The following is a 23944-nucleotide window of genomic DNA, read 5'->3' as shown; positions in this document are numbered from 1 at the left end:
GGTGTGCACACAGGCTGCCCCGGGGACCCCAAAACCCGGTTGGGGTCAATAAAATAAACCTTCCTAGGCATCCGCTCGCCCCCAACACACCTTTTTAATACAGAGCAGATTGGGGTAAAACCAGCTCTTTTCACATGAGACCCCACGTCCCTGGGGAGTCGCTGCTACCTGAGCGCTAGAAAGACGGAGGAGCCTCCACCTGCTGTTTGCTGTTTATTTTAGCAGAGAGAAAAATAACGCGCATAAGAGGCATTTTGCATAACTTAACAGAAAAATAACACTTTTCCTCCACTCTTCATGGATTAACGGGCAAAATCATTTCCTACACACAGCTATTTTTTGGTGCTAACAGTTTGGTGTATTGATAAAATCATGGCTTTCCTCTAATACGCTGCGATAGTTGATCTGAAACCCAAAGCCAGGCTCAGGCTTGGGGGGGCTCCTTCGCTGTTTAACACAGCTCCCACCGCCGTTTGCCCGTGGGGAGGGTGAGCACCAGGTTCGTCCCCCCAGCACTCCCAGGGGGGATTTTGCAGCCGGGGTCTGGCTGGGGATGTCGAGCAGCTCCGCGGCTCTCGCCACCCGTGCCATGTCCTGGCCGCTCTTCCCCGGCATGGCTGGAGAGGTGACCCAAAATGAGGGGGCGCGGGCAGCGCCAGCAGCCTCAGTCCAGGGCCAGCGAGGGGATCTTGCAGACGAAGGGGAAGGCTCTGCCGCAGGCGTTGTCGTTCCAGGAGCGCAGCGCTACCCCCAAAAAACCCCAAGGCGTTAGCTGAAAAAAGGTACGAGAAGGTAACCGTGCACCGCCCTCGGGACTGGGACCTCCTGCCATTGCGGGAGGCTTTCCCTGGATGTCCTCCCATCTGGGCTGCTCCCAGCCGTGCCCCCTCCCAGTATCCCCGTCCCAATCCTGCGGATGCTGGCAGGGACGCCTGGCCCCAGCTCAAATGTGGGAGCAGGGAGGCAGCTGCAAACACAGTCCCATACCGCACAAAATATCACCAGGTCGCAAGTGGAGAGGACATTTAGGTATGTTCACAAGGTCTGAATACACATGACTGGTCTCACTGGAAATGAGGGTGTGAAGTGGGATTTTTGGACAAGCAGGGTCTTGCCCCGCTTCAGCGAGACGGCCCTGGCCTGAGGGAGGGAGGGAAAAGTTGGCAAACTGAGGGGTGTTTCCACAGGCTGCATGTGGGAGGGGAAATCAGAAACTTTGGCTAAATTCAGTAATTCTTCAAAGTGATGCTCCCCTCCTGCCGCTGCTATGGGAGAGGGAGATGGGCTGTGAGTGGAGGGAAAGTGAGTGTGTGTGTGTGTGTGTATGTACGTGGTGAAAGAGAAAACACATCCCTTCTCTGCAAAGAAAAAAGAAAATAATAATAAAAAATTAAAATGCAAATCCTCAGCCTGCCAGCAACTTCTTCAGAAAAGCACGAGCCACAGTGGATTGAATTTATTGACATGCAAGTCAGACTTCAGGTGCTCTTGATGCCCGGTGCGACACTCACCGCTGCTGTGCCTGTACCAGATCTGCACGCAGTCCTCCTCCTCCGGGATGGAGTGGATCCCGTCATCGGGCTGACTGCCGTCCCAGTAGTGGTAGTCATAGGAGGAGCCGTCCGTCCACTCAAAGTGACCCTCCTGGTGTGGGGTGAGCAGAGAAAGGCCGTGATCGCAGAGCCGTGTTCGAGGCGTGGGGGGGGTCCCATTCCCAGACCCCATCCCTGGTGCCACACAGCCCGGGGACACAGGGAGATACTGCTACCGCTCAGCAAAGGCCAAACAGCACATTTGGGTTTTACAACTGAAAACTTACCTTGGAAGGCCCTAGCATTCACAGCATTCGCACAAGGGGAAGCCCAGAGGTTAAACCCATATATTTTTTAACACACCCACCCCATTCTGTGTTGTTTTTCCTTTTCTTTTCCATTCCTTTCCCGACATCTACAAAAAATTTACTGGCATGGGACTGTTCTCCTGATGGTCTCAATTTTTCTTTGTTACATGTTAGACTGTATATTTCCAACGTGTCAGCTTTGACAAGTTGCAGAGTTTCACAAGAAAGCAATGAAACTTCATGACTTTTGGCGTTGGAGATGTTTTCAGTTTATTTGCTCTTCTTGGACCAGCAGTACAATACTCTTTCTATTAATCCATTAATAAAATATGATGTGAATAATTAGTAATTGTTAATCTATTAATTCTAGTAACACTTTTCTTTTAAAAGCAGACTGGATGGGATGAAATGACAACTTTCCCCCATGCACTGCACAACAGACCCTATGCCACCACCCAATTAATGGGGCTATAAGGAATGAAGAAGAAAACCAAGTGGCTTTCCAGGGGGAAAACATAGGGAAGTGAATTTTTCAAAGCCATTTCCCACATGATTACGGGGAGCTCTCACCTGCCGCAGGTCATTGAGCCCCGTCCAGATGTCGGTGGGGATACCCGGCACGCGGCTGTTCACCAGGTCGTACACGAAAACATTTTCTTCCCAGCTGGCAAAACAGAGCAATACGAAGCCGCTGAGGGGGTTCGTCAGGCAAATGGTTAGGCATGCCCCTAAGCCCTACGGCATGGCCAAATGGGTCCCCCTCTTCTAATTGCTGTTGATTACTTTGCCGGGTCTGTGCAAGAGGTGTGTAGTGTGGGCGAGAGCTGGGGGAGAGGGCGTGGGGGGGAAAGCCCATGTAATCATGTTGTATGTCTACCCTTTTTCCAAGCAGTTTTGGGGAATTCAGGGAATATTATGTCAGTTTTCCTGCCAGCCCAGGAAAAGGCATTTTTTACATTGCCTTTGTGTGCCCAGTGCATCAGACTTGACCCAGTTGCTGCTGCAGAGGGATGCTCAGGCTTGTACAGAGGCATGCTTAGGCTGGGACATGAGCCTGCAGCTGGCACCGAGGTTGTGCTGTGGGAATGGGACTTTGTCCCCATTTTCCTTCTTCCCCAGGCCGTGCCAGGGTAGGATGACAAGATTCTGCATTCCTCACCTGTGGATGGAGGCCAGCTTGGCTGATCTGATGCCAATGGAGAACTCGGCACAATAGAGGTCAGCTTCAGCCCAGGTTTTGTTGATGGGGAAGTACCGGTAGCAATGGCCTTCGTACTCAGTCCAGAAGAGCGGGCAGGAGTAGGCATGGACGGGCTCCGGCATGGCTGGGGGCAGAGCAGAGGACATCCAGCAGCTGAGGATGAAGCAGTGTGGCCGGGCAGCCGAGCAGGCAGCGGAGGCAGCAGTGCCCAGCCCTGCTCCCCCCCACTTCACCCAGGCAAATAACCACCAAACGCACGCATGGAAAAACCAACTGTTGCAGAAGGCGTGCGAAAGTTTGCAGAAGCCCAAACAAATTTTGCAAAAGCCATGGGTTTCCCAGTTTTAGCATCTGCCTAAACCAGGAGGGCCTTTTCAAGCCAGTTTAACACCGGTTTAGGCAGTGGGTGCTTAAAATAAAGGCGCTGACTTTTGCTACTGGGCAAACGGTGATAAGGACTCCTCTCGCCTCTACCAGGCACTACCAGACCTGCCGTGCTGGGATGGGAGCTGACAGCCAGGAGCTGTGGGGTCAGGGCTGCATTCTGCCCTCCTGCAAGGACATCTTGCACCTCCTCCCTCCGACCAAAGCCCCTCGCTGACCAAAGCCCCCCACCGTCCCCTGTGTCCCCGGGCCCGGACGCAGGCGTGCACGTACACAGGGGTTGGATTTCAGCCCCGTAAATAGCCGGACGAGGCGCGCATGCCGCCAGGAGCGGTGCCAGCCTATCTCCTTCCCACCGCCAGATAAGAGCTGGGGCCCACCGAGCCGCTCCTCCTCCCTCACCACTTTTCAGCACAGTGGGGAAGTTACCCCAAAAGAGGCCATTCTGGGGGCAGGACGCATTTCTGGAGCCTTTGCAGTTGCCGCTGTGTAAACACTGGCGCGGCGTTAACACGTCCCTCTGACCTCCTCCACGTCACGCTCCCCCCGACACTCGCGGGGAGGATGCAGTACACACACAACACACCGCCCAACGCCAACGCACGCGTAACCCCCAAATCTTGTGGCACATAGCCTCAACTCTCGCAGCTGCTGGTTTTTGAGCCTTGGGGAATTGCCGGCTCCCCCAGAGCCAGTTCCCGCATCCCCATGGGGTCCCGGTCCATGGTCGGTGTTGCTGTCGGAGCGAGCAGGGAGGTGGGCAGGGTGAAGGGAGCAGGGGGTTATGGCACACATCAGGTGCCATGAAACTATCCAAGCAGGTAACAGGCTCAAGCCCGGAAAGGTCAGGGTGGTGCTACAGGCCCTCCGGTACTGAGGGGCTGGGGGGGGAATGGTTTTCCCCGAGGGTGGGGAGAGCAAAACCCTGCCAGCAGCAGCATGGGACGTGGGAGCAGCAAGGGCGGCATCGGCATGGTGAAAAGGAGAGGCAAGGTGAATTCAAAGCAGCTGTGTTCGTGGAGCTGAATCCTTCCCCATGCCAGTGCTGGCAGCTCTGGGCGATAATTTTATTTTTCATCAGCTCTTTCCACCTGGGGATCTCTCAGTGTTTTACAAACAGCCACCAGCCAGCCCCTGGGTCCCTCCTGTCACACCTCCCTCCCAGGCGACAAACCACAAACACAAAGAGCCTTTTTTTCCTCCTGAGCAAGGCGCAGAGGCCAAGCCGACTGCAGAGCCCCACGGGGCTGTCGCCCCATCACCCCGCCTGGGGACCCCCAGCAACTCCCTTTGGAGGAGCCGTGCCTGGGAGCAGCTCTGCACCCCACAGCAACAAACCTGCCGAGAGCAGCGAGGGGCTTGAGGGGCTCTCCCGTCCTCATCGGCACTAGTTATGGGCTGCGGAGGAAAAAAGATAAGACACGCGGGGCTGGAAATGAGCAGAATAGCTTTAGGGGAGGGTGGCCAAGCTGCAGCCAGCTCAGTGGCAATGCAGGGTTCAGCTCACCGATACACACCTGACCATCCTTGCATTGGGAAAAACCTCAGAACAGCCCTGGGAAATGCAAATTATTCTGTTGTAGCAATAGAGCAGAAGGACCAGGAATGCTGAGAACTCATGCGATTTCCCAGGAGCCAAGCCCTCCTCCCACCATGATGCTGGCCAGGGGTCCCCGTCCCCACCAAAAGCAAAGCAGAGCAAGGGCAGAGGGTCAAACCCACAGGACAAGGCTTCAGCTTCACTGCAGAGTCACGGATGAGGCATATCCCCCCACTCAGGGCAGGCCTGGGATCTGGTCCTGGCTCACAGCAACTCCAGGTGGCTGCTCCCTCCTGCCGAGGGCACCCTGGGGGTTTGCGGCAGACAGGCACCACCAGCTCCCCCAGCAACTGGGATTTTATTATAGAGGCTGTGAAGCGCCTCGACAAACTCTTCACCTCTAGCAGCACGGTGGCAAAATTCACAGGGCTTAACCCAGCAGCATCCCCAGCAAACGGGGCCTTTCGCTCCCGAGTGCTAATTGCAGCGGGTGTCCCAGTGCCCTGGCTCCAAGCCAGGTCCATCAGCACCCCGATTGCCTGGGAAAATCACCCTCGTTTTGTTCAGAGTGGCCGAAACAGAGTCAGAGATGGACAGAGTCCTTCTTTGTTATTCCATACTGCTTCCCATTAGGTAGCATTAATTTGACGAGCTTCAGTGAACCAGAGGTGCCTGAAGGAATTTAAGGTTAAATATACCAAAAAGGAAAATATGGGAGGTCAGCGTTTAATTAGCATCTTTTCTGTTAGGTCAGGATCAGAGGCTTTGGCTGTCTCTTTGGAGGAAAACTATTGCTCCCAGTTTTACAGGCAGGAACAACTGGGGGTGCTGCTTTATCTGGAGTGTTTGGGGGCTATTTTTAGCAGAAAGGCCATAAGAAATCGGATGTATGGTTGTGAGTATAGGAGCCTGCTCACGGCTCTGCAGGAAAACCTCATAACCCAAGCCAGCAGCTGCCGATGGCATTTTGATCTAAAATGAGAGAGGGAAAGCATTTTGGGGCTATTTAGACCAGATCCTCGCTTTTAAGCATCCCAGCAAAACATCACCCCCAGCAGCATCAGCTCCTCTGCACAGGGCAGGAGCAGCACAGCCACCGCCTGTGGGATGGGAGCTCCTGCCAACCCCAAGCGAGTTCATCCATTTGTCCCCAAATTCCTGGTGAAAAATGATGGCAAGAATCCTTCCTCCCTTTGCTTATTTGCACCGCAGCAGTTTTAAGGTCAGGGCCATGTTTTAATGCAGCACCAGCAAAATAGATGTCCAGACCTGGTTGAGGATAAGGTTCATATCAGGCAGCTGTTACTAACTCAGCAAAGCTGGAAGACAAGAACTTGGGGTCAGAAAAAGAGTTTTGTGCTCTCTGGATTTGTGTCAGTGCCAACAAAACTGGACCCTTTTTGTTTACTAGCTGAGACCCACTGCAGAACCACCAGGAAAATCACTTGTCAAAATCTTGCAGAAGCTGGCACTGCTCTGCCAAAAAGTTTCACTTCCCCAAGTGGCTACTTTCCAATTAGAAGTAATTAACTGAGAAAATCCCAGCCAGTTTCATGAGCTTTTTTTATTCCAGGATGCTACTGGAAAAGATAAAATACCAACTGCGTGACTCCCACTGACTCAGCTGGCAAAGAGCAGGTTTTTCCCCAAACAGCGTCATCTGAAGGTGCAATGCTGCCTCACCTCCAGCGACCTGCAGATTTGAGATATGAAGTTTGGGGCTAGGACAATGTTGGCAAGAGATGCCCGTGCAAGGAAGACTCCCGGGGAGCTGCAGCTCCATCAGAGTATTTTGGACAGCAGATCGGATCAGGTCAGTGCTGGCAGCAGATGCTCTTCTTGCTGCAGAGCATTGAAGAGCTCCGTTTCATCGACAGCTGACGACTTACCAAAAATCTTAGAGACGTTAGGAGACACCTCACTGAAAGGCATGGTCTTGAAACACCCCCCCCTTGGCACATCCATAAGCTAATGCTGCCGTCTGACCTGAAAAAGCAAGTGAACCTCTTCAGCTCTCGGCAAGCAGCTGCGTTTGGAGGGTGTCCATCACCGCCCAAGAGGCTTGTCTGAAGTTAATGCCAATGGAGAAGAGCCGAGGAGATCCCTGTCAGATGGAAGGCTGGGTCCTTCCCAGGGCAGAGCTGCCCACAGAGCCTCTCCGCTGGTACCCGAGGGCTGTGATGCCGAGAGTGAGGGATGGGGAGCGCTGCCCGGCTGGCGGTCAGAGCTGGGGCTCAGGACGAGCATCCTGGTCCTCACCAACACCGAGTTGTCTCTTACCAGCTCGGGACCATGGGAAGGGCCAGCAGCGTGACTTTACCCCGTGTCGGCACTGCTGGAGCAGTGGGCAGTTATAGGGGATGGGTGAGACAACAGGGCTGGGACAGGGGAGCCCCGGGACCCCCCTGGGACAGCTTTGGCAGAAGCAGCCTGCGGCGAGGCTGGGGGGTTCAAAGTGCCAGCTGAGCCAGACCTCCATCCCACCACAGCCTCAACACATCCACCAGCCCACGTCCTCTTTATTGAATAAACCCAAAGAATAAGCATTAAAACGGGGGGTTGGTGGGCAGGAGCTAAGACAGTGCTACTGCGTGATGCTGGGGTGCCTGAGGTCACCCATGGCTTTAGGAGCACGTCCTTAGGCCCTGACACTATAGTCATTACGGACAAACAATCCCACCTTCATGTTATTTGCGATATTTGTCTTTCATTAACAGATGAAAAAGTCTCAGGCTTAGTGTCCACCGTCAAAACAAGCAGATCGGGGAGGGATTTTGGTCTCCAAGTGTCTGGGGGATGCATGGAGCTGGAGGGGATGGTATCCACTGATGGATGTGAAGCTCATTAAAAAACTGGGCAACATTTTACACACTCTGAAGTGTTTTTTAAGGTGCATGTTACAAATTTCCAAGTAAAATATTAAACACCAGTTGAAGCACATTGGAAGCGACATCCTTTCACACAGAAGGCTTTGGTTTTTAAAATCCTATATTGAAACCAAGCTGGTTTTACAGCTTCAAATCTTCTGCCAAGTATGTTTAGAGTCATCAGGCTATGGCAGACTCCAGCAGCAGCTCTCCTGCAGCCGGCCCTAACAGATAAGAGTTATCTTGCAGAGTTTTTTTTCCTCCTTAATTAGTTTTGGTGAAGCTCCCACGGATTAGGCGTCTGGCAGGAAAGCTGGGCTCCTATCGAGCCTTTTTCTCACAAACTCACTGAACAGCACTTAAGGAGTCCCTTTCTGCTCACACTCCTATATAAATCTAACAGGGTGCGAACAAACTCGGAGCAGCAACTCTCACTTGCACCAGCTCCATGAAAAAGTTTGCAAGAAACTGAAGTGACATATAGCAGTGACCATCACCAACAGCTCAGAAAAAAAAAAGGGGGAATAAGGGGGAATCACATATTTGTGGCCACTTTTCACATGCAATAAGTGGGAATAAATAAATGGGGAGCCACGGCGGCCCCCCAGCCTGTCCTACCGGGCTGTGTGGCTGCAGCCCTGCACCACTCATACATGTGCCTCCGTGCAGTTATTTCTGCCCGCTGCCCCTGCCATCCACACCGGACCCACGGTAGGGACGGCCGAAGGTCCACGGCAGCGTGCCACGCGAGCACGCCTCGCTGAAGGCGAAAGCGCAGCCTCTTACACACAGAAACAAAGCCAGCCCAGAAACAGCTTTGATATCCCGGGAGAAACCGGGGCTGCTCTTGGCACGTCCCCCCAGCGAAGAAGAAAGTTGATTTCAAGGAAAGTCGGAGATTTCTGGAGCAGTCAGAGGAGGGGGAAAGCCAGCTGCTGACCCTGCAGGAGGTACGCACTCTCCGCTCCCCGCTAAAGCCGTCGCAGTTTAAGGTTACCTTCACCCGAGCCGCAATCAACGCTTTGCACTCACCTTGGCTGATCTTTATGTTTGTCTGGGGGAAAGCCTGGGCGGCGAGCAACGCCGCGAAGAGGAGCGCGCACACGTCCCACCCGGTGCCCATGGCCAGGGAGGGAGGACGGGGTGCTCCCCCAGCTCCGCGGGCAGCCGGTTGCAGGGGTCGCCGCTCGGTCCGGGACCTCCCGGCTGTGCCAGGGAGGCTGCTGGCGGGGAGGTGGATATAGGCGCCGAGCTGCTCCCTCCCCCAAAAGCAGCGGCTCTCCCAGCGACACACGCCTCCCCACCCGCTGCTCCGGCTGAGCCCGGGCGCGCTCATTGCATCCCAGCCCGAGCGACCCGCGCCCAGGGCTCTGCCCGCGGCCTGGTGCGGGGGTGCACGTCTCCTCCCGGAGAGCCTCTGGCACACGCCGCAGGCTGCAGGTGAGCAAGGGAATCCCTCACCTACCCCCCGCAATTGCCCCCTGAGGCGTAACGTGTCCCCAGTTTAGCGCTGCCCAACCGCGCTGGCTGCCTCGCCCCGCCGGGACGCTGGCGGCCGTCAACGCAGAGGGGAGCTCGGCACAGACCTTCGCCTTGGGGTGCCTGGAAAAACGCGCCCCTTTTTCCTGCCGTGCAAGGCCGGCAGCCCCTCGAAGGCAGGGCAGAGTTAGCGGCTGGAAGGCAAGGGCTGCGTTAGGGCCGGGGAAGCAGCCGGGCACCTGGGGGAAGGCAGGCTGCGCCTGGGGGAAGCGGGTGGAGAGGGTGCCCGCGGCCTCGTGCGAGGCTTTGTGCAGCACGTGGTGGTGGGGCTTTACCCATTACTGCCCCACTTTGTGCCCTTTTTTTTTTTGTTTAACCAGGGAAAGGCAATGCTTTGACACACCACAACAGCCTGGAAGGGGAAACCACCGGCTGTGCCCGGGGGTCCAAGGCTGTTGCAGGAACTCACACTGTGCCCATCTGCGAGGTCCGTGCCGGGTTGATGCAGTCCTGTAACAGCAGAAAACCTTCGGCATCAGCCAGCAGTCAACATTATAAACAGTCAGTATTAACTAGCATGTCTCTTCTCTGTGGTCAAAATTTTTTTGGAAATAAACTCGTATAAATTGTATATATTGTATAAAGTCCTTTTCTAGCTGTTGCACTGGTAAGGGAAACAGTATAGGCGCAAGTACTGTGAAATTCTGTGGTCCCACTCCATGTCCAATTTATGCCTTAAATCAGCATTGAATGAACTGCTTAGGAACACACTCAATGCTATCCCCTTTTTATTCTTAGCTACAGATCAACATTTTCAGCATTTTCTGGGACTTTCAGTTGAGATGATCCGTTTTTACAGGCAAGATTCAAGGAGAAACAATTTGGGGTGACACAAAGCTTTCAGTATCGTAAAGCATCCGGACTTACTCCAGAAACAGCAACTCATTCCGTCAACTTTCATATATTAAATTTTCTTTGCATTAAATAAAACCTTTTAAGAAAACTCCCCCCTGCCATTTGCAGTTCCATTCCTCGATCTGAAACTATACGGCTCAAAGAAAAGCCTATTGATATATCAGACCACTAAAAATGAAGCAATTCAGAGCATTAGAAGCCAAGGCATGCCTTCTCCCTTCTTAACTGTGTGCCATCCCCAGATAAAGCCAATGGTATAAACAATCATCTGCAAACTATGGAACAAAACTCTTTGAGCATATTTATCTACTCCCACAGCACAAATGTTTGTGCTTAAAAAGGGAGCAGAGATCCAGAGTAATTTTAATCCTGTTTCTAACGAAGACCCACCACAGCAGTATCCCCCCGCAGCACAGGCAGGAGCGCCGAGCCCCCCCATGCTGCCCCCCCCAAGCCAGCGGCTCTGTGCCCAGCACAGCAGCTGGGCACCAGCTTTGCTCCCAGCACTGGCAAAGCACACACGCATCACGCATGCAGAGCTGCACTTTGGGTTACCTTCCGATTTCACAAAACATGAGATGTGTTTTACCTGCTGGGTGCAGCCCCAGGAGCACAGCCACGTCTCGTTTATTCAGCCTTTTTGCTCCTCTCTCTGCCCACACTGTTTTCTGATTGCCCTCCACGTCAGGAGCTCCTCGGTGTGCTTCCATCCTCCTTTTATTGACCTTTCCCTCGCCAATTTTTGGCATCATATGTACATGACACCCCCCTCCCTGTGAAACAGATACCTCCTGGCTCCAAGGACAGACTCACGAGCAAGAGTGCCTTCTGTTAACATTTCACCCCCAGTGCTTGAGCAAGGCACGTGGCAGGTCTCAGGTCAGCTTCCGTGGATGCCCAGAGCTCATGCTGCTGCCCACAGACCCCGCATGGAAGAACATTAATGTCAATGGCAATAACTGCTGAAACCACGGCCCCTTGTCTGAGCCTTTTTGAGTTACAGGAAGAGATTGGCCTCCTCCAGCACGTGTCTGCCCAAGACACCCGTGGGCTCCCTCTCCACCGTGATTTATTGATGAGACAAACCAGGAGGAAGCCAGAGAACAGATTTGCTATCGACCTTGCTGCAGGACAAAAGAGGAATTTCACCTTGCAGAGACAGAATTGAAACCCAGCATCCACAACATGCTTGGAAAGAGGATGCCCACAGACAGACAGCCCTGCGGCAACCGCCGTCCCCATCGCTTTGTGCTGCTGCCATACAGCAGCTGTGCTAGAGAGCAGCAGGGAGCCACGTGCAGTGGTCAGTAAGAAGCGAAGGCATTCACCAAGGGACAGCGCGCACGACCACACCAACAAGGTAAGCTCCTACCTGTGTTCACCCCCAGCCACAGCCACCGGGCGATGGTTCACCACCGAGATGACCAAGGCCTTTTTTGCCATCCTCTATCCAAGGCCGTGCTGTGCTCTGCCCGGGAGCAGGGTGTCCGTACTGTCACCCTCCCCCAGCTGCTGAGAGATGGCTTCTGGATGCAGAGGGGAGACAGCATCTCTTGTAGCTTCCTTGTATTCATTGCATTCCCTCTTCCACGATGGCAGGGTCACCGTAGCAGACTTGGCTGTCACACAGAGAACGCGCACAGGGATGCTCTGAGCGCAGAAGGGAACGAAACGCCCGTGACTCAATGTAAACCAGAGCAGGTCCCAGACCAAAGACGTGCTGCAGGGATGCTGGTATCAGAGTTACAACACAGACCTTCACACTGGAGCACAAACACCCTGGACAGCAGCAAGGACTATTGACCAACACACCGACATCTGCCCAAACAAGCACTAAGCTTTTTTTTTTGGCTTTGTAAGACTCACCTGTCCTTAACTGTAGCAGCCAAACAACGAACAGAGGTGAAACAGGCATAATATGTGTTGTTTTCTTCTTAAAAATCAAAATATTAAGAGCACAGGAGGTAACGGGATTTCATTCTGGGCTGCATTTGATGAACAGGGGGGAGGGAGATGACTGCTGCCTGCCCCACCACGTGCCAGCTCTGGACTGTCATCACTCTGACCTCCAGTTTCAAAGGTCGAAGGGCCACAAGCAAAGGCAAAGCTTTCCGCAGCACCCAGCCCCAAGTCCTTGCCCCAAATACCACCTTTATTTTGCTCAAGGCAACTCTCCCGCTTCTAGCAAAAAGGGACTGAGCCAGGGCAGCCGGAGCGTGCGCTGGTTTGCACCTCTCCCAAGCAGTCAATGGGGACCGGCACGGCCACGGGAAGGCTCTGCACCGCAGGGCGCATGGAAGAGGAGCGGGCCATGGGCTACCACCCAGCAATTTCAGAGGTCACCTGGGGAGCAGGATACGACCAGAGCCCAGGGCCCTTCCCCACCTCCTCTGTTTGAGCACAGCGGCACTGATGCGGTGGCAGAGCCGACCCATCCGTAACACCCTGAGGCTTTCCAGCCCAACACAGATAAACACTGCTGAAGACAGAACAGATCCTTCCTTCTCCGAAACGAAGACTTGGAAAGACAATAAAGTCATGGGCCAGGCTCAGCTCTCTTCAGGGTAACATCCTTTTTGTTTGATTTCTTGAACGGGCTGTAAGCAAGATACAGACTTTTATGCCGTCTCAATGTTGATAAATAGAGCAATAAAAAGTAATAATAATTTGGGGCCCACTCCTGCGAAGAACCAAGACCCAGAGCCCAGTGCAGAGACTTTGACACATCCGACCCACAGCGCGCTGGGTGTGCTCTGGAGAGACCAACACATCTGGCTTGCCCTCCTGACCGATCTCTATCAGCAGGTCCCCGGTTTCTCTCAAATTGCTCCTGGGTCATCTGCAGAGAGTAACAAGGGGGTAAATGCCAAAATTTTGGCTTTTCTTGTGCCATAAACATAACCAATGGAGCTCAGCACAAAGATGAATTCTGCTAACAAGTATCACCCCAGTCCAGGTGGCACAATTAAATAGAATTTTATTTTCAATAAATATACAATCTGCATCATACCAGACAATATGCTGTGAAAAAATAAAATGTACAGAAGCAACCAACAGGACAGCTTGACCGTAGCTAAGTTCACTTGGTGGCCTGGAGAACTACCTGGGTTAACACACACAACACAGAAAGAGCCACTGCAGTCTGTGAGAGAATTAAAATTGTGTATTTTGGGTCTTCTTAATTGCAAAAGTCCCCGCAGCAGGTTTCTTTTGCACAACACAGGTTTGAAAAGACACGAGCTGGCTTTCCTGGTACAAATGCTATTGGAAATGTTTACTTTGCTATATCATTACTGTATCTACTTGACGCACACAGACTGCTATCGAGAGTGGCAGGTCTCACCGCTGACGTGACATCGGATCCGTTTGACGCGGGGCTGCACGGCCACACGTGTGCCCCAGCACACAAATGCACGCGTACGTACGAACAGGAGCTTAATTCTGTTGCAACTAGTACAAGGACAAAACTGGAGTCAGAATCGATTTCACCACAGGTTCTACCGTTTAAAAAAATATTCTAGCCTAATTACCACGTTCACCAACGAGAGCACACGGGTACTTATATCTCCGAGAGGATGAGCCATGGATTTGGACTGGAAGGACGGCGGAGGCAACTCCCAACTCCTCCACCCGCTCAGCGCTTCCCGCGGCACCTCCACGCGCAGCCCGGCCACGCGCTCCACCACGTGGGACGCAAACAGCTGAGCGGTGCCGGGTGCGAGCAGCGAGAGGGCCGGCCAGCCGGGCCACTGGTGGCCCCAGGGGAACGGCCAGGACCCGGCGGGACGTGGTTCGCCGAGGCCAGCGCGGCTGGTTGGGTGCCGGCAGCCGCTTCAATCCAACGGAGCTGCTGTGGGGTGCGTGTAGGGTGTGAGGTGGGGTGTTTCGGTCGGTGGTTTATTTTTTTTTTCCTCGTCCGCTTGCTTGGTCTGGCTGCTGTTAGTCCCCCACCTCATGTTACCTCCAGGGATGCCGGAGAGACACGGTCGCACTCCTCCCGGGACCGCAGGCTGTGCCACTGCTCCACGGCCGTCCGGTGCGCGTTGAGCATCCGGCGCCAGTGGTTGGACTCGGGGGCACCTGTCGAGTACTGCCCGATCACGATCCTCCCAATGAAGTCGTTGCTGCTCTTCACGTTGTGCCCGTACACTGGGGAGAGCAGAAACGGAGACCGGTCAAGGCAAAAGCATCGCCTGTCTACCCGGAGCCCTGCCCCCAGAAAGCCAAACGTCCTGCAATTGCCCCCTCGCACAGCACGCCAGACGCCAGTGGTTTTGGTATATAACTCAGCACCTCAGAAATATTAGAGGGACCGAATCAGGAGTTTGGAAGAAATAAGATAAGCTGTACTACAGATTGAAATACAATTCAAATAAACAGGATGCAAATCTGCAGTTATCGTGGTATTTAGCATGAACAGGTGAAGCAGAATCATAGAATGGTTTGGGTTGGAAGTGACCTTAAAGATCATCTAGTTCCAACCCCCCTGCCATGGGCACGGATACTTTCCGCTAGATCAGGTTGCTCAAAGCCCCATCCAACCTTGCCTTGAAGTAGAATTACATCATGTAAACAACTGCCAAAAGCTCTGCCTGGGCATTGTGAAATGATGAAAGCAGCCAAGCAGCCCACACCTGGGTAAATGAAGCAGCAGCATCTCAAACTGTCCTCTAAATGCAAGTGTCATGAACCGTTCCCGTGCTAATCGATAGCCTTCCTGACTCAGAGACAGGAATCACACACGTACAGGCTGTCAGCGGGATGTTTATACAGAAACAATTTGCCATAATTATCGCTGCAGCTACTTGTTAAAAGTCCAGGAAAGCAACTGAGGGAGAGACATCAACCCAACACCCTGTCCTTTGGATTAGCCCAGTCTCCTGGAACAAAAGATCGCAGACAGCAGCAAACTCTAATGATGGGCCTGATCCCGGGAAAGGCTGCACACTCCTGCCGCACAGGAGCAAAAGCACTTTGTGTTCTGCAAACTGAAGCCCTGCCTCAGCTCATTAGAAAGTTGAACAAAAAGTCTGTGCAAGCTGAAGCCAGGATATCCACGGGCACTGGCTGGAATATTAAGGATTAAAAAATCTCCTCAGGAAAGAGAGGGATTTTTAAGAACAAATGTCTGCAGGGGCTCCAAATCCACCCAGGCTTGTGGAGCAAGAGCAAGTTCAAAGGGGGAGCTCAACCTGGTGTTGGAGCCGTGAGCGTGGCACGGAGCCGAGCGCTGTCGCCACTGCCCCTGCCAGCAGCGCCAGCTCTCCGGGGCTGCTGGAAACCAGCGCTGGCAGCAAAGCCACATTTGGGATCCCTCACGGCAGCACCCGCTGAGGCAGCGCGCACCCTTCCAGGCAGGCAGGACACCGAGCACTAAGCACTCGACCTCGCTTTTAGCCACGCATCTCTGTCAAGGCTGTGTATTTCCTATTATAACGTATCCCACAATTAATTAGCGTTATTTTAACGTGCCACTCAGTATATCTACCATCTCCATACTCTGCAAAGGCTGGTTCCTAGCTACTGCACCAAAACGGGATCTTGCTCTGGGTGACTCGGGTGCCACCTGCCAGGGCAGTCCCAAAATCAAGCTGTGCAAGGTTACATCTTGCTTTATACCTTCCGACAGCTCTGACACACACAGTTTATGGGCTGAGATGCTTCTGCTCGTAAAATTACCTGGGGATATTTTTGGTAACAGCAAACCTTCAAATGGCCAAATCATTTCTCCAAATAATTGCTCTAAAAAGAAATTACCCTGAAACTCAGAGCATTGTAAGTCTATCTTCAAACTACAGTGAAGAATGAATTGGGGGGTACGGCCCCCTCCCCCGTGAGGAAGACTGCATCTCTTCTGTTTGTCGCCATCAGTTATCTAGGGGTGACGCCATCAGCTCTCTGCGACATGCCGCCGATGAAGTGCCCCTGTCAAGAGCCCAGGCTGATGTTGTCTGGAAAGGCCACCTTCTGAGGACATGGTGAAGAATTTTAAGCCATCTATCTCCAACTAGTACACACCTTGTCAGAGTTATTAACGAGTTCTCCTACAAGGCAATGGATCATAATTGTAGCTAGTATGACTATGCTAAATGTCCTGCTATGATTTATTAACCTAGAGAAATCAAATATTGTGATAAAACTAGATAAAAGTACGCCCAAACCAAATGCCTCCCTTATTTTTTATATAGGATTTTTTTTTCCTTTTTTTCCATTCTTTTATTCCAGAATGAAAGAAGATGAAGCCTAATCCTGGGAGACAATACCAAATAATTTAAACCAAGAAGTCTTAAAGGCCATCAATTAATCACATGATAAATTAACAGTGGGGATGTACCCCAGGCATACCAATTCTTCAAAAATAATCCATGTCAGGACTGTAAAATGAGTAGTTTTAGTTTAGGGTGTGCTAAGGGGACCGTTATTTTACTGTTGATCCAAGTATTCTGAATTCTTGTAAAGCATCTTGCTAATCTCATCGCGTCAGGTAATTAGCATGTTGATTCCTTTAGGGTATTAATGGGCTAATTATACAAGCATTGTTGCTTCTATCGTTAACTAGTTTAGATAGCACCGAGAGAATTCTCTTCCCTTGCTGAAGAACAGGGAAGACGTTTTCCAAGGCCAAATGCTTATTGACACACAGACCATAAGAGGTGGCACTAGATTTGACCCCAAGTTTACAAACTCACAGCTTCACCGCAGCAGCTTTCTCAAAAGATGAGATCTTTGCGTGCCAAAAATTCAGCTTCACTCATCAGTTCATGAGCCTTTAAAACTCAAGGACATGCCTTTCTTAAAGGCCAACTGCTTTATTCCACTCTTAAAATGGCCAGTATTTGCTGAGCAAATTTGCTGATGGTTGAGCTGCACAGAGTTGTTGCGTGGACCTTACCCAGGAGAAGGTGCTAAAGTTGGTATTGCAAAAATAAGCCCTTTGCTCACATTCAGGAGCACAATTTTCCCTGTTGCTTCCACCGGTTCTTCCAAGAACAGCTTGAAAAGGAAAACCGTAGGAGGCCATAAGCCCAGGTGAGAAGCTGGAAGCAGAGGCCGGCTGCGTCGCTGGCACTTGCTGCACCACGGGCTCCCGTCCTGGTGCAGCAAGGGGGAGCAGCTCTCCCCTTTTCCTTCCTCTGCTGCAGCAGTCACATCTCTTCTCAACAGATGAGGAACCGTGTCCTTGGATGCCAACAAGCATGCAACGGCCATTACGCTTACTACACCATTTACACTCATGCCTGACACTTCAGTCTGCTCCAAAGCCCAGCAGAAGGGGTTAACATCACACTCTCCATACAGACCCCATACGTACCACTCATGTACCGACCAGGACCCCCAGGAGCTCGGACACAATCCCAAAATGACAACTTTTCAAGATACAAGACGAACTGCACACCATTCCAGGGCTGAGCCCACCCTGGCTGGACGGGGACCTGCCGACGCAGCAGGCATCTGCGGAGAGACCCGGGTGCCCCTTTGAGCAGGAAAACCCTGCGGAGCTGCCGAGGGGCCACCAGGCTGGGGCTGGGCAGGCTTTGCCAGAGCCCCTCAGCTTTTTGCACACACACACGCGTGTAGTGACCCACGTACCATGGCTGGAGTCCCACCTGCAGTGGAGCCAACTCCACGCAAGCTCACGCCTTCAGCCTCGGGAGGAAAAAAGCTCCTGCTCTTTCCTTTCAGCTTCTTCCACAACAGGTGGAGGTGGAGAAGCCCCTGTGGTCCAGCCGACGGGTGCTGCACCAGGCTCTGAGCGCAGGTTACGGTACAAGTGGACCGAGCTGTATTCCCTGATGTCTGAGCATCCCCTTCCAGAGCCTGAAAGGAGCTCAGAGTAGATTTCAGATTAAATCTGCCCTTGGCCACAAAAAACAGTAACTCTGTGGAGCTGCCCAGAAGCAGAAAATGAGGTAATTATCATTTGGCGTTTTCAGACTGACCCAGACTCTGCTTATAGACAGGTAGACACTGCTTTCCATTTAAGAAACCTATTTTCCTGACAGAAACTACACACCTGATCTCATGAGCTCTTTTTCCACCATCACAGTAATTTACACAATAGCAACATCCATTTCCAGGCCAACACAGCAAAAAGCAATTAAGGAAGCAGAGTTCAAACCAATTCCTTCTGCAGCTGCTCTTTACTCAGGGATTCTTTTGGAAACAGAAAGGCTTCTTTAAAAAAAAACAAAAAACAAAAAACCCTCTTTATAATAGAAATGCTGAAATATAAAAGCAAAGTGGGTTCACTTATGTCCATTAAAAGGGTTGAAGTAATGCGATTGTGGTGGGTTGACCCTGGCTGGGTATCAGGTGCCCACCAAAGCTGCTCTATCACTTCCCCCCTCAGCTGGACAGGGGAGAGAAAATATAATGAAAGGCTCGTGGGTCAAGATAAGGACAGGGACAGATCACTCAGCAATTACTGTCATGGGCAAAACAGACTTTGACTTGGGGAAATTAGTTTAATTTATTACCAAGCAAAGCAGAGTAGGATAATGAGAAATAAAACCAATTCTTAAAAACACCTTCCCCCCACCCCTCCCTTCTTCCAGGGCTTAACTTTACTCCTGATTTTGTCTACCCGCCCCCCTCCAGCGGCGCAGGCGGATGGGGAACGGCGGTTGGGGTCAGTTCACCACACGTTGTCTCTGCCGCTCCTTCCTCCTCAGGGGCAGGACTCCTCACTCTTCCCCTGTTCCAGCGTGGGTCCCTTCCATGGGCTGCAGTCCTTCAGGCACAGACTGCTCCAGCGTGGGTCCCCCACGGGGTCACAAGTCCTGCCAGAAAACCTGCTCCATGGGCTCCTTTCTCCACAGATCCACAGGTCCTGCCAGGAGCCTGCTCCAGCGCGGGGTTCCCACAGGGTCACAGCCTCCTTTGGGCACCCACCTGCTCCGGCGTGGGGTCCTCCCCGGGCTGCAGGTGGATATCTGCTCCACCGTGGACCTCCATGGGCTGCAGGGGGACAGCCTGCCTCACCATGGTCTTCCCCACGGGCTGCAGGGGAATCTCTGCTCCGGCGCCTGGAGCATCTCCTCCCCTCCTTCTGCACTGACCTGGGGGTCTGCAGGGCTGGTTCTCTCACATGTTCTCACTCCTCTCTCTGGCTGCCATTTCCACACTGCACCAACTTTTTTTGCCACCTTAAATCTGTTATCACAGAGGCACTACCACTGTCACTGATGGGCTCAGGCTCAGCCTTGGCCGGCAGCGGGTCCGTCTTGGAGCCGGCTGGCATTGGCTCTGTCAGACATGGGGGAAGCTTCTAGTAGCTTCTTACAGAAGCCACCCCTGTAGCCCCCCCAACTACCAAAACCTTGCCACACAAACCCATTATAGTGATGTAAATAAAACATTTTCATGTTATATACTTATCGATGCAGTGCTCCTAAATGATCCATTTCAAACTGATGGGGGCCTGGGTGCTACATGAAACTTTTCTTCGGGGTAGGGGCCCACGTCCCCCGCAGGGCTCCTGCGCAGGAGGGGTGGCTGGGTCGCACCCCCAGCCTGGCTGCCGTGCTCCTTGCACGCCCGAGCAGCACGGCACAGCGGGTACCAGGCATTGCACAGCCCAGAGCTGCACCCCAGCAGTGGCAGGGACTGCCAGGAGATGCCATGGGACTTGGAGCTCCAACGTTTGGCTCCAGGTGCAACTCCAGCCTGAGCTTTCCCTTGTCACCTACCAACGGCGGTCACGTGCAATTGCTTTTCAGCGGTCAACAGTTTCGCATGTCACTATGTAACCTGGCACTTGCCTCTGACCCGTGAGCTTGCCTGGGTGGCATCAGCCCCAGCACTAGATCCAGCTAAAATGCTCTTTATCTTCCCCTTTGCCTCTACACTGAGACTTGCAAACCGAGTACCTGTGAAGGGCATGACTGCAAAGTATTTGTGATTTATGAGTTATGTGCAATAGTAAAATTTAAGCTGGCATTTCAGATACTAATTCATCCTTTGATTGAACATATTGGCAGCCTTGAAATGACCAGGAAGGAGCACTAATTCAGAAAATTTCCTTAAGCTAACTTCAAGGCTATCAGTACCATTTATGTGATGGGGGACAAGCTTTATGCAGAAGCACCTTGCTCAGCTGGGGCCAAAAAGCATCTGCATCTCCTGCAAACCCTCTGCCAGATGTGCCCAGCAGTTACGGCCACGCTGCACCGCCGAGTACGGCCGCACAGCACCTCTGCTGCCGCCTGCAGCTGCCGGAGCACCTGCTGCAGCCTCGCCTCTACCACTGCCTCTCCGGGAGTAACGGGCAGAGAAATCTCAGCACACTGGAGTGGGTGGGAGCTCCGGCACAAATAATGTAACTCTTCTTCAGTCACCTACATCAGTTACCCACAACGCAATCAAAACCATTTAACTTGGAGAGAAGAAAAACAACAAGCAGGAACGTGCCTCTGTTTTTCATCTGCCTTCTTACTCAGGCTAAACATCAGGCAGAACATCCTCACCGAGTTTATACTAGTCTGCCATTAGCTTATTTACAGCACACCACCACCCACTTGCTAACTGCCCGCAAAGTTTTTTCTTTTTTTTTTTTTCTTTTTTTTTATGAATGCAATTTGATTGCATCCTGCATATTTTAAAACGCCTTAAATAATGGAGCACCCCTCGGTGCAGCTCAGGTGCACCACTCCGACACAGGACGTTGCAGCACAACATGCCAGCCGGCACGATTACAGAGCCAGCCTGCTGCTGCGGGGCGCATTTCCCAGCACAGCAGACACAGCCACAGGAACCAGCTCCCCAGTGGAAGAAACCCCAGAGGAATTAGAGGGCCCTGCCCTTTTCCTTTCCACTACAGGATAAAGCTATTCAATCTAAATACTAGGGAGCAAAAATCCAGCTTAATTTTTATAGCTGGTCTAGAAGAGAAGATTGGGTGCCTGGGTCAATCATCAGGCATGAAAGTCATTAAAAACATCCTACCCATTATTATACACCTGCAATCGCTGTTGCCACAGCCTGTAAAAGCTTCACCTGATACCCTTGGCCCCCCAGGCTAGAAACTGAATAAACACCTACATGGTAAATATTCTTACTGCAAGGGCTTTGCAGCACAGGCACACCGAACCCTGCAGCCCAGAGACGCGACTGCACCCCTACAGCCATGCTTGCTGCCGGCTGGTGTTGTGCTGTGAGCTGCAAAACCCACAGCCAGAAACCTTCAGCCATCAGCGTCCCGCTCCGGCGGCCAAACTGCACGCTGTGCCCAGCTGCATCCTTGGATTACAGCCAAACCAGGGGAAAAGGGAAAAATAAGCCAAGACATGCCCGAGGCTGCACACAGGCAATTGAGCGGCAGAGTCTCCCTGAGGACACAGGTCTCACGAGACCACGGGGTCTCTCTGGCAGGAACCGCGATCCTGTTAGCACTGACCCATCAACACTCCCCGCACTTCCCCACTTTAGTCTCAGGGCTCGGCAGGGTCTCAAAAAGTGCCCTATTTCACATGCTCACACCGCTCACGCAGGCAACGCTTCATCCCTCATCCTTTGCAGGCGGAAACCAATGCTCAGCCTTTTCCGTGCTGGCCGCTGTGCTCTGCCATCAGCTACTGGGTCTGAGCTGTCAGGTCAAGCAGGTCTGAAAACCACTTCTGAACTCCTTGACATCAATATTAAAAAGCTGTTTAGCACAAAGAGGGTGCTACTAGGAGCAGGCAGCAGCAGGACTAATGATGCATGCTGTGAAGATCACAGGTATGGACCAAATTCTGCCCCTTGCTCCTCGCGCGTGGCCCGTAATATTTAGTAGGGAAGAGAGAAAAGCACAGGAGAAGATGCAGTGGTTTCACATTTATCAATTTAATCTCTATCAGGCTCTGATGTGCACATAAATCTCGCTTCCCAGCATCTCCTCCATGAGGCTGCTCCCTGCAACATCTGTGCCTGCCCTGCTCCAGAGGGGACTGGAACCGCTTAAGCACATGGCCGAATCCTGGCCACGCACGGACCCACCGCAGCTCCAGCATCCAGCTGCTGCTGCACGTGGGAGAACACCACCACACCAAGGAAACTCTCTTTGGAAAACCATTTCCCTCCTCGTCCTCCTGCGAGGGCAGCCCCTGTGCTCTGGCTGGGGCAGCCTGGGAAGGGGACCCCACAGATGCACCCGACGGAGCACCCCAAGCCAGGCACTTGGCTAATTGGGGTCTGGCCTCAGATAGGGAGAGGAAAGTCCTGTAGGAGAGCGCAGGGGAAACGCAAAAGCACAAGCGTGTCTTGCACAGATCTCAAGGACGCACAGGGATGACACCTCATGAAATTATCTCATCAGGAGAAACTGGAATAACAGACTGCATGCATCTATTGCAGTAGCCTGGAGGATATTGAAAAGGAGTATATACAGTTGGCTTTTTCCACCTCCAACTCCGTTTTTTGGGGGTTTTTTTTTAAATCACATCTTAATTCTCTGCAGTATGGGCCCCAGATCCAATGAAGCACATGAATGGCTTCATGCCTATTTATACACCTCACACAAACAGGCTCCAACACCGATGCCATACAGCACCCGTAAATGAAGGCAGGGATGGCCGCGCGGGAGAGGCAGCCTCTGCTGGCACGTTCATGCGTCTCCTCTGACAGCCACGGGGCCAGGCATAGGCATTTCATTTCCAGACACGGCTCTACCCCCCAGAGCGGCTACTGCCACTGAGATTTTTCCTCATTTGATACACAGAAAGATTACGGCCTTGTGAGACGTTTGAACAATTTCTTTCACCATGGCATGAGCCAAACAAGATGAAACGCTGAGGTCGAGAGAGGCATGACACTGCTTAAATTAATGGGCTTGGCAAAATGAGCAAGCGCTGACAATCAGCCTGGAGAGATGAGGTTTTGCTCCTTTCTTTAGGAGAAAAAGATTCCCCCAAAATTCCAGAGAGCTCCAGGACAGGCGGTTTCTGCCATGTCTGCAGTGAGGTACTGTTGTTAACTAAGTCAGTCTCCACTTGAAGAATCTAATTTTGCCTTCTAAGCAAGCAACAGATTGGCTCAGGAAGCATCAGCATCTTGTTGCTCTCACCAGGATTAATAGTGTTTCACTCCTCCTCGTTAAAGCAGCCAGTCTGCTGCAAAAAGCCAAATCCATCCCTGGAGCATCTTCCCTGAGCGAGCCCAGACCAGGATCGGGGCTGCAGGACCGCACGCAGCATCTCCAGCCCACCCTCGCTGCCTGCTCTGCTCTCACCTGCTCCGGGCTGGCAAACAGCACCTCTCACGGAGACCAACAAGCCACCGACGGGGATCTGGAGGATGGAGAGCAATGGGGACCTTCCTCCTCCCAGGAGGGTTTCGAAGCCCGTGCATCGTACCTGCTGCGGAGAGGCTCTGCCAGGCAGGGTGGTCTCCAGGAGGCCAAGGTCTCCTGCTGCCAGTGCACCTCCCCATGCCCCCCTCCCACCACCCCAAGAACAGGAGATGTCCTCATAAGACCTGCTGGGTCACCTCGTGCGCCCACAGGGCCCGGAGCAAAGCAGCCGGGACTGCGGGAGGCACCGGCCGGGAGCACTCTGCTCTCCCCAGACCCGAGCACGGACCATATGGTGTCTGGTGCATAAATATATGAAGTATTTTATAACGCCAGACACAAAGGCCAAATTCTGATCTAAATTAAACAGGTGTAAATCCCCAGAAAATCCAGTGCTGACATCAATGTTTTTTCCCCTTTGGCTAAGATAGGATTACACAGGTTTAAGCGC

The 23944-nt window shown here is 52.6% G+C and overlaps 2 protein-coding genes across 3 annotated transcripts in view; both read right to left on the bottom strand.

Annotated features, from left to right (window-relative positions):
- Window positions 1-207: 207 nt before the first annotated feature.
- On the bottom strand, window positions 208-9139 carry CLEC19A (C-type lectin domain containing 19A). Its single transcript, XM_052773016.1, has 5 exons — window positions 8865-9139; window positions 3000-3165; window positions 2411-2504; window positions 1512-1644; window positions 208-744 (listed from the first exon to the last, which is right to left on the bottom strand). Exons 1-5 carry the CDS (start codon window positions 8953-8955, stop codon window positions 665-667), a joined length of 564 nt encoding a protein of 187 aa, XP_052628976.1. The 5' UTR covers window positions 8956-9139; the 3' UTR covers window positions 208-664.
- Window positions 9140-13183: 4044 nt separating this feature from the next.
- SYT17 (synaptotagmin 17) overlaps window positions 13184-23944 on the bottom strand; it is a 41860-nt gene continuing 31099 nt past the window's right edge. For both annotated transcript variants that reach the window (XM_052773350.1, XM_052773349.1), the window contains exon 8: window positions 13184-14375. In XM_052773350.1, coding sequence (XP_052629310.1) covers window positions 14179-14375 — 197 coding nt within the window. In that variant the 3' untranslated portion in view covers window positions 13184-14178. The remainder of the gene's footprint in view (window positions 14376-23944) is intronic.

Source organism: Harpia harpyja, chromosome 21 (genome assembly GCF_026419915.1).
Source record: "Harpia harpyja isolate bHarHar1 chromosome 21, bHarHar1 primary haplotype, whole genome shotgun sequence".
Taxonomy (NCBI): domain Eukaryota; kingdom Metazoa; phylum Chordata; class Aves; order Accipitriformes; family Accipitridae; genus Harpia; species Harpia harpyja.
Note: the sequence above shows the minus strand (reverse complement) of the source record. Positions and strands in the feature narration are given on the sequence as shown.

What these genes read in the sequence shown, in the direction of transcription:
- CLEC19A (XM_052773016.1), bottom strand. Translation starts at nt 8,955, where the DNA reads ATGGGCACCGGGTGGGACGTGTGCGCGCTCCTCTTCGCGGCGTTGCTC. An exon ending in AAACATAAAGATCAGCCAAG is followed by an intron (nt 3,166 to 8,864) that starts GTGAGTGCAAAG and finishes CTCTGCCCCCAG; the next exon opens with CCATGCCGGAGCCCGTCCAT. An exon ending in AAGCTGGCCTCCATCCACAG is followed by an intron (nt 2,505 to 2,999) that starts GTGAGGAATGCA and finishes CTGTTTTGCCAG; the next exon opens with CTGGGAAGAAAATGTTTTCG.